Genomic DNA, 10,705 nt, shown 5'->3' on the forward strand with positions numbered 1-10,705 from the left:
GACCCTATCAAAAGCTTTGGACTGATCCTAAGTTGATCAGCGCTGCTTCCGTGTCGTCATCTATCCCTCCCTCTAGGATCGTGTGGATCAGGTGCAAGTTGTTCTGAATCGATCTCTCCTTCACAACATAGTTCTGTTCCGGTTCAACCAACTTGCCGATAACAACCTGCAGCCGGTTCGACAGGACCTTGGCCAAAATCTTCAACTCTGTGTTTAGCAGAGTTATGGGCCTGTAATCATCTAACTCTTCCCCACCATGCCCATCACCTTTCTTCAGAAATGTGATCACTCCCTTGGTGACTTGCCCCGGGATGGATCCCTGAGCAAACCAATGGTTGAACACATCTGTCAGAAGAGGCAGAAACATGGGCGACAGCCTCAAATACAGTTCGTATGGTAGACCATCGAGCCCCGGCGATCTGTCACAGCTGACCTGCTTCAGCACAGTAAAAACCTCCCACTCCATCACCCGGCCCTCGCAACTAGCTGCTCTAGCCGCCTCGAGGCGGGGATAGTCAGCCAAATAGTCGCTAAACTCAAGGACCGGAAGATCGGGCTGCTATGTAAAACGCTCCTCGAAATGTTCTCGAAACCCCTCGCAGATCTCCAGAGTACATTCCAGGGTGCATCCATCCGGATGTCTTACCTTTGCAATGTACTTGTCCGAGCCACGCCTAGAAATTTCACGACGCGCGTCAGTGTTGGAGTTGACTGCTTCATTGCCTACCTTCCTAAGCCTAGCTCTGACTACTTGACCTTCATAACGCTCGCTATTCTCACGCAGAAGGTCCTGCTTAGCTAGTTCCTGACTAACCCTATCACCCTCCCCCATAACCCGGGCTAGTTTCTGTTCTAGCTTCTTCGTCTTGGCCTTATCTAATGCGAGGCGCTGGGCATACTTGACGGAGAAGGTTCTAATTTTGGCTTTTAGACCTACCCACCACTTACTTCCGGTAACTGCCCCCACTAGTGCTTTTTGAATTAATTCTATTAGCTTCTCTTGGAAGTCTTGTATCTCCAGAAGGGAGGTGTTTAACTTCCAGTGAGCCACTAACATAGGCCTATTTCCTAGCTTCAGCCGGGCCATAACTAGTTTATGGTCCGTCTGACCTAGCCAAGTGAACGTGGGACAAGATAAGAAGTCTCCTTCGCCTCTCCTAACTAACATCCTGTTCAAGTAAGTGTTTGGATAGCAGGAAACACTATTGGTTCATGTCCACATCTCCAGCCCCGGATGATCGACCCGAAACCTGTCGACCAGACCGCATCTAGACATCAGATCAGCCAGGCTGGACTCGCATCTCTCCGATCCTCTAGCATCGCCTCCTACCTTATCTATCTCGGGGTCTAAGATGGCGTTCCAATCCCCCATTAGCACTACCCGCTTCCGACAATCTACAAACGCATCAAGCTGACTGAAGAAGGAGACCCTCTCACAAGCGGTGCTGGGCGCATGAACCACGATCACTCGAAACACAGAATCTTTTACGGCAACATCGGCCACAACCAGCCTGCCCACCGCATCCCTATGAACATCGACCATCGCCGACAGGGTACGTTTAACCAGCACGGAAACTCCCTTTCCCCGCGGGCTGCCATATGCTGAGAAAACCTCAAAATCTCGGGCCAGCACCTGACAGTCCACAGAGGAAACAAAATGCGTCTCCTGAATCGCAGCCACATCCACTCCCAGGGATATGAGGTCGTGCCGGAGGCGAGCCGCCCGGCCTGATGATCTCAAGCCCCTCACATTCAAACTAGCCAAATTCAAAGCCATGGTACCTACCTTAGGGTGTGTCACACTCAGCTCCGAAGTCAGCCGGGGAGATACTACACTTTGATCTTGGCCAAAAGGCCAAGAAAAGCTAAGAACAGCATCTATTAACAACAGACCTTTGATCTTAACCAAAAAAGCCAAGCACAAAAGTGTTACGGACAGACCGACAGACGGTGTGATTTATAGAGTCGCTTGCACACGACTAAAAATGATTTTGTCACCACCACCCCCAATAATTTTCTTTTTAAGAATGGGTGCAATGATCAAGTTGGAAAATATATCCAGAATATCTAACAAAGTTATCTGATCAGATTTGCATAATCAGACTTCCCCCACCCAAAAAAAAAGACACATTAAGATTTGCTTTTGACTAATTAATTTTCATTTGTTATTGTTGTACTATGTTATTAGCAATATAATAACATACATAGCTACAATTTATATTTTTTTAATACTTAGTCTCGCCCACATGACTGCTAATATTGAATATTGGGTGTTTTACAATAGACAACAGAATGAAAAAGTGATCAAGAAACAAATATATAACAAATATATGTTACCAAAGGCGAGATAAGTTACTCTTCTACCTACTTAGATAAGTTTTTGTTTTAATTTTAAAAGAGCTTATTAAGTTTGAAATGCAAGTAGTGCGGAGTGCTTAGGTTAAAACAAAAATAAAGATGGCGACATGATACTCTTGCCTTTGTAATTCTGAAAATCATTCAAAACTTGAAAATAAATAAAAATAATGATAGAAATCCACCAGATAAATACCATCAGGACATTTATTGGATGGATTTCTTTTGGTATTTTTATGTATTTTCAAGATTTGATCAGTTCTTGGGACTTCAAAGGCAAGAGCTTCATGTCTGCCATCTTTGTTGTTGTTTTAACTCAAGTACTCAGCTCTACTTGCATTTCAAATTTAATAAATAGGTACTGGTGCATATTCCGACCTGGATTTTTGTAAATGTCCACCCAGGTTCAAACACCCGATGTAAACCGACGGAATATGTAGAGTGCTTATCCATTCTTAAAAACGTTAAGCGACCCAATCAAATTACAAAATGCTAGGAAACAGAAAATAACATTTAACGGATACTAATTACAATTAAAAAAAAAAAAAAAAAAAAAAATGGAAGAACAATAAATTTAATACAACAACCTACCATAAGCTTCATGAATAAATAGTTTTTTATTTTTGTGTAAATAAGTAGAAACAATGTTTGTTTGTTCACAAGTTGATTAATATATACAAAAATCCATTACTTTATCATATTATTCATTCCTATATATACTATGATTATTGCAAAATATAAGATAAAAGAGGTGACGTCATTTGCATATTACATTAAGTAAAATGGTCTTTATTAAATAGCGGTGCATTAGTTATTGTTTATAGTGAGAATTATTTTAAGTGTTCTATTTAAGTTTATTATTTAAATTTGATTTATATTGATAACATATTTAATTTAATTTATTTTTACCAACATTGATTTTTTTTTTTATGAATCAGTTTGATTTATTTCCCTTGAACACGAATGTTGTTCTTTTTGTTTTTGTTTTCCTTTTCGGCGGATATTAAAACTAAAAATTTCAAGCATTATTTTTGGAATTAGTTTAAATAAAATAATCATGATTTCGCAATTAACGTTGTGGTCCAGTGAATTTTTATTTTAAAATAAACAAACAATTCAATTCAACTACGATTCTTGATTTAAAACAAAAACACTTTCATTTATGTTTTTACCAGATTTTTTTTCTTCACTATTTTTTGACATCGTAACTAATTTTTTTTTCTTTTAATAACGCAATAAGTCATAACTCATCATTTTTATAACAAACATTCAGTTAACACAAATTCTACTTTGGTATTTTTGAAACTAAATTATTTAGAGCTTATTTTCCTTGCAACAGACCGTAAATTACAAATCTTTCTAGACTGAGGTAGCATAAAAGAAATTCACTTAAACTGGAATATAGTAATAAAAAGGTGCTCAATATCCAGAGAATAGCTTCTCTTTGTATCCCTTCTGCCGAAATATCTGGTGGAGAGTTTGTCACATACTTCTTTTTTCGGAGAGCGGGGGGGGGGGTATATTTTTGTGTTTTCATTCATTCTTTTATTTTTGTTGAGGTAAGGATGGAGTTGACATATAATAATGAAAAACTTCAATATTTTTAATATAGCAGGTGTGGCCAAACCGAACTTCATGTCGACCCTGGCAACGCTGGGTATCCATGCTAGTATATATATATATGCAATGCTGATCAAAAATTTAAGACCACTTAAAAATCTTTAAAAAAGAAACCCTTTTTTTAAGGATAGATTTTAAACTCTTCCGACTTAAGGTTACTATAACTACTAGTGTGGGGACGATTCCTAAATTTTTTCCGATTCCAGGAAAATGTTGATTAACAATTCTGATACCAAGTACAATACTGATTCCGATTCCCATGGAATTGTTGTTTTGAAGTATACCTTTATATAATCGAAAGTTTTTGTGTAGCGAAAAAATTTGGTACAGCGAAAAAGTGGAAATGCAATTAAGGGAATTTCGAAAACGATTTGATTTTTTTCGTAAAATTTCTTTCCTTGAAGATAAAAGTCAAAACAAGTGAATTAAACATGCACCATGAAATTAATAACAATCAATTTCAGGAGTTATTTTATATATTAAAAAATATAAAGAAAAAGTAAGTCATGATTAATTCAGCAAAAATACAATAACATCAAATTTCAAGAGGAATAATATGTTTTGTTTATCTTTTGATATTCATTTTTTTTTTTTTATTTTCTCTTTATCTTCGATAACTCTAAAATTTAACTTGTTTTTTTGCAGCTTCAATCACTAACTGATTTTTATTCCACTTTATAGAATATTTTTATTTCTAAATGAAATTTAAAAATAACTGAATCTTTGATTAAATTTTTAGTCTAATTTAATAAAAATGTAAATTTTAAAAATAAATCTTTGGAATGTAGCTTTTTGTTTCCATATCCTAAAGATTGTAGTATTGGTAACCTTAAGTTGGAAGAGTTTAAAATCTCTCCTTAAAAAAAAGTTTTTTTTAAAAGATTTTTATGTGGTCTTAAATTTTTGATCAGCAGTGTATATGGCACTCCGGCAGTATACATCATTTGCGTTTCATTAAACTGTCACCAGGTGGCGCTTCTCGGTCAAAGAAGAGGGGACAATAACTTGTCTTTTTTGTGAAATTCTTTGGAAACTTTATCTTAAAATGAATGTAACTTCCCTAAATATGTGCAATATTATGTTATTGATGTTGTACACCCGGGCAGCAATTGACTTTTTGCAGGCTCATAGATTGTTGTCGGTCACAGAGCAGTGTCAATGTGGACAAAGCATAATATTGCAAGCCAGCAACAGTAGTAGTGACAGATTCTGCTGGAGATCTTGCTTTAATTTGAAGAATGTTCCATTTAAATTATTAAATGTTGCTTTACTTCAAAAAATGGTTAAGAATTTGTTAAAAAAAAAAAAATTTACTTTAAAAATCCAATGTTGCTTTAATTAAAATTGTTTTATTAAAATTATATTTTCTTACGTAGACTTTTCAATAAATGTTTTTTACAATTATATATCGATATATTTTTATACAATAAATGTTTTGGTTTTTAAATATTTGTGTTCGTAAAAAAATCTTGTTCCTTATTTGCTGTGTTATTTGACCAAGAAGAAATTGGAGTTATCGCCCCCCCCCCCAAAAGATGGCCGCAATCCAAATACTGCAGAAATGCTATCTATAATACAAATCTCACCTGTCGGTTTAAATGTATGTATGTTTGTATACCTGCCTAAAACTTTCGACAGAGGCAACGGATTTTCACAAGATTGGTATCCTTTTGAAGCTCAACCCTTCGGATGACAAATATCGAAAAATTGGCCAAAAACATTAATTCCTTCACCCTCAACTGTGCAGTTTTCTACAAGGAAGGTCGATTTTTTTCACTGACATTTTTTGCAATTCATTCAAACCTCACGTAAACATCACATAACAGACGTTATTTTGACTGCCTGTGACATCACAACAACAGTACGTGCATCAATAAGAGCATTTGTTGTTGCTTTTTTCATCTCTTTTTCCTCTGGCATTGTTAGGGGTTCAAGCCTGCTTACTATTCTTTTTTTTTTGCGATTTTCCTTTTTATTTTGCTCAACCAACACCCTTACACACACCTCCACTTTCTTTTTCACCTTCGTGTCACAGGTTTGAGCCTGCCTGCCTACTACTTTTTTTTTGCTCAACATACCTCCAAACACCCCGGCAGCCAGGCTAGTATATATATTATAGAAGGCCGCCCGGTGTTGCTTGGTTGTAAAATATGCTTAAATATGATATTTTGAATAATGCAAATTTCATATTTATTATTATATTGGATCCAATATATAGTAATGATTTAAAAAGTTTCAAAAAAATAAAAAAAAAAAAAAAATAATGACTCTTGCGCCACCACTGAAACCAAAACGTTCAGCTTACGATTTTCTTTTTCCCTTCACATTAATGCCTGAGCTATGAAGACATGTTTGCTGCAAGGCTAAAAATTAAAACCTGAACCAATAGCTGTTATGCTATGCATGCATATTCGTAATGCCGTCGTTTGACATTCACTTGGCAAATTTCATTTTTTTTAATTTTTAATTTTCACACCGATTTTCCCTGGCTAAAATCCAAATATAAATTTTTGCATAGGTTCGAATATTCGAGGTTAAATTGCATAGGTTCGAATATTCGAGGTTAAATTGCATAGGTTCGAATACGCTATATATTAAGTTTCTTGTCTGTAGACTAAAAACTGACAGGAGTTTGGTATGCAAAATTTTTTAAACAAATATATATATATATATATATATATATATATACACACACATACATCCGTACATATATACAGAAAGAGAGGTATGTTTTTACTAGAATCTTTTTATGCAAACATTACCTAAGTATAAATCATGTAGAATATCTGCATGAAAATAATTATTACATGTAATAGTTAACTACAGATGATCATCCCATAAGAAAACCGAAAAAAAACTAATAGGGAATTAATTAAAAATGTTTAAAAGAATATGAAAATTAGCTAGATCTTTTGCAGATGAATGCACAAATAGAAAAAAAAGGGTTTTTAATAATAAATATCTACATACAAAAAAAAAAAAAAAGGCACATGATATATATATATATATATATATATATATATATATCCACGTAATCTATACTATAAATCTCACCTGTCTGTTTAAATGCATGTATGTATATTTATATATCTGCCTAAAACTTTTGACAGAGGCGGTAGATTTTCACAAGATCGGTATCGATCTGAAGCTCAACCCTTCGCACGACAAATATTGAAAAATTGGCTAAAAACATTAATTCCTTCACCTTCAACTGGGCACTTTTCTACAAGGAGGTGTCTCTTTTTTTTCACCGATATTTTCGAAAGTCCACCCCTCTTTTCAATTGACTAGCCTTAATTTAAACCTTCGTCACTTCCAGTTTGGCAAGGGACACAGCAACAAAGACGCCACTTTTTTTTCATGTTCTTTTCCTCCTTCGTGGTACGGTTTCGAGCCTGCCTGCCTACTACCAAATTTTTTTTTTCTTGCTCAACACACAACTCAAACACCCGGGCAACGCCGGGCACCCAGACTAGTTAAAAACTAAAGTACACTTAGACCCCGGTTACTTTTTGGGGGGTTGGCATAGAGTTTTGGTTAGGGGGTTAGTACTTGCTCCGTCGTCTATAATATTTTATCTAGGCTGACTAAATTCATTGTCGCGTGCTCCATTGTTATGACCCTGTATTTGGTTATTTGCTAACCAAGTTTGTTCTCACTTTCTGATTGGTTGGTAAGCAACTTGACCAGCGCTCCGAATATTCCGGCGGTTTGTGTAAGCTTCCGGTCCAGTCCTACCGGACATTTACGAGAATTTGGGTTCGTAATATGCACCAATACCAATAAACACTTTAAAATAAGTTAAAACACCAAAGACGTATCCAGATAGGTAGAAGAGTGACTTATCTTGCCTTTAGTAACATTTATTTGTTATATATTTGTTTCTTAGCCATTTTTCGTTCTGTTGTCCATTGTAAAACATACCCGAAGCATTTTTAAATCATTACCTAAAAAAAATAGCAATGTTGGATAACTCATTTTAAATTTAAGAATGTAATAATTGTCTACCTTAAGTATGAAAACGCGTTAAGTAGAAATTAAAAACTAAATTTACTTCAATATATCACCGGCAAGATACGGCTAATATTTTAATATAATAAGGAGATATGTTATGAAAACAGGATGTAAATTGCCATAGAGTTAAAAATTGACAGGTAAACAGTAGTATCAAATATACATTAATTCATCAATTAAAATAACCAAATAAGGAAAATTGGTATTTTTTTTTTTAGATTAGGTCCACCTCCACAATTTTCTTTTAAATGACAGCTGTTATCGGTTTTCGACAATGCTAAATAGGAAAATCGCATTGAAATTTTGCAGAAATAATTAGTTATCGAGATATAAAAAGTTGTATTATGCATTGTATTCTTTGGTGGCCATCTTTTTTACGCGCGTGCAGTGTCAGTCATAGATGAGTAGATTTCTTTATGGCGCGCGTAAAAAAGATGGCCGCCAAAGAATACAATGCATAATACAACTTTTTATATCTCGATAACTACTTATTTCTGCAAATTTTCAATGCGATTTTCGTATTCAGCATAGTCAAAAACCTGTCCAAGTCGTCATTTAAAAGAAAACTGTGGAGGTGGGGTGGACCTAATCTGAAAATTTACCGGAAAATTAATTTAAGGGGAATTCTGGACAAGCACCAAAATAAACATAGGCTAAGTGTATTTGTTTATGTGGCAATGTAGCATTTGAATTTTTACTTGAAAATTCAAGTGTTTACTTATTTTGGTACTTCTACAGTTTATCATCGAAAATGGAGACGCCGTTTTATTTCGAGCATCTGTCGATTAGAATCAGGGGGAGGAATCAGTATTTAAAACTATGGCCTAAGTTAACAACAAAAAAATTGAACTAGATATTAATTACTTCCGGAAAGAATTATGAAAAAAAGGCTGAACGTGCGGGGGGGGCGGGGGCATCCGAAGACGATCAATGCGCACTCGCACTGGCTGTTCAATCTGCAAAGGGTGTTTATTCCGAAAGCCGTTCTTAACATGGAGAGGTTGGGGGTGTTTATTCCGAAAGGCATTTTCTCATTTTCAACCTCCCCGTAATCAACTTTTTAAAGGTAAATCCTCGGATAGTCCCCCACTCTCCCCAGTGCACTTTCACCAAAAAAAGTAAATAAAGTGAAAGAACATATATCCGTAATTGTTTAATCAGAAATGTTTCGATTTAATTAATGAAAACGAGAAAGTTTTTCATGAAACATTTTTTATTATTAAAAACAGAAAATAAAAAAGGCATTATTATTAAAAGCAGAAAATGAAAACGACATATTCATAATTATTTAAACAGTGCGAGCACTATTTGAAAACAAAATTATTTATTGTATAAAATTGTATCCAAATATAATTGTAAAGACATTTATTGAAAAATCTGCGTAAGAAAATATAATTTTAATAAAACAATTTTGTAATGTTTTTGTTATTTATTTCCTACTTCGGTCATAGTTTAAAATACTGATTTCTGGGAAATCATTTCTTCCTGATTTTAACAACAGGTGCTCCAAAAAAAAAAAAAAAAAAAATGGCGTCTCTATTTTCGGCGATAAACTGTAGAAGTACCGTTATTTTTATTGAGGAAATAGAAAAACGAAAGAGACTAGAAATCATTTTACGTATTGAATCTATCGAGAAGAGATACATTTTTACGACGTGCCCTAGCGTATTATAAACATCCTCACCTTCCCATGTTAAGAACGGCTTTCAGAATAAACACCCCTCAATCTCGAAAGCCGTTTTTAACATGGGAAGGTTGAGTCATGTTTATTCTGAAAGCTGTTCTTAGCATGGGATGGTTGGTGGTGTTTATATTACGCTGGGGCAGGTCGTAAAAAAAAAATACCCGTTAAGAAAATAAGAATTGTAAAAATATTAATTTTGGATCAGCTGTGAATTCAACATGGAAGACGTTTACTATTTTCTCATTCATTCAGTCAGAAAAGACCGAGCAGATTTTCATTTTTTCTTTTTTTTTTTAATTGATTCTCTAATTAACTGACATTTTTAATCAAATTTATTAACTAAATACAAATTTTGTTTCGATTCGTTGCCGATTTTAATTAAAAAATATTTTGCAATACCGGTGATTAAAGAAATGATTTTACAACACAAAACAGGCAAGACATTTTCTTGAAAATATATAACAGTAGCATAAACCAAACATCTATTTACATTTGCCAAATTAAAGAGATATAAATAATGTTTATTTAAAGAGAAATAAAATAGTAACCGTTACAACAAACACAAGGGGGGGAGCCTCTGCTATTTATATATATATATTTTTTAAAAAGGCGATATTTTCTTCCACTTACCGTTCATCAAGTTCCGTGACTTGAGCAAACAGGGGACAAATTGACACTAAAATGAAATAAAGGAAACAAATTAATTATGAATATTTGATTTATTGTGCATGTTTGATGTTTTTATTTACGAACATGTGTTGAAGATAAAAGTGAAAATTGCATCTTTACCGGCAAAAACCGCAAAAACCAATGTAACAACCACCATCTTTTGGTCAACATAAACATGGTAGGTCCGCACTTCAATAATTTATAAAAAAATAAATTAGAAAAGAAAATGTTAGGATTCATAAAAAATATTTACAACCTCTTTGTTTGTTATATTTTTAATATAATTTATTTATAAAGTATTGCTAATAATAAATTCTATAATATATATTTTGTTCTTTTTTTTTTTATTATTTATTTATTTAA

At 34.2% G+C, this 10,705-nt stretch overlaps 1 protein-coding gene across 1 annotated transcript in view; it reads right to left on the minus strand.

Annotated features, from left to right (window-relative positions):
- Nucleotides 1–10,566, minus strand: part of LOC145292744 (protein disulfide-isomerase TMX3-like) — a 252,942-nt gene extending 242,376 nt beyond the window's left edge. The window contains exons 1-2 of the mRNA XM_080138781.1: nt 10,463–10,566; nt 10,304–10,349 (exon numbers count right to left, since the gene is read on the minus strand). Of these exons, the coding sequence (XP_079994907.1) occupies nt 10,304–10,349; nt 10,463–10,499 (83 nt within the window). The 5' untranslated portion in view covers nt 10,500–10,566. The remainder of the gene's footprint in view (nt 1–10,303; nt 10,350–10,462) is intronic.
- Between the last annotated feature and the right edge of the window lie 139 nt (nt 10,567–10,705).

The sequence above is a fragment of the Euprymna scolopes genome, chromosome 2, assembly GCF_053919585.1.
Source record: "Euprymna scolopes isolate OS-2025 chromosome 2, ASM5391958v1, whole genome shotgun sequence".
Lineage (NCBI taxonomy): Eukaryota > Metazoa > Mollusca > Cephalopoda > Sepiida > Sepiolidae > Euprymna > Euprymna scolopes.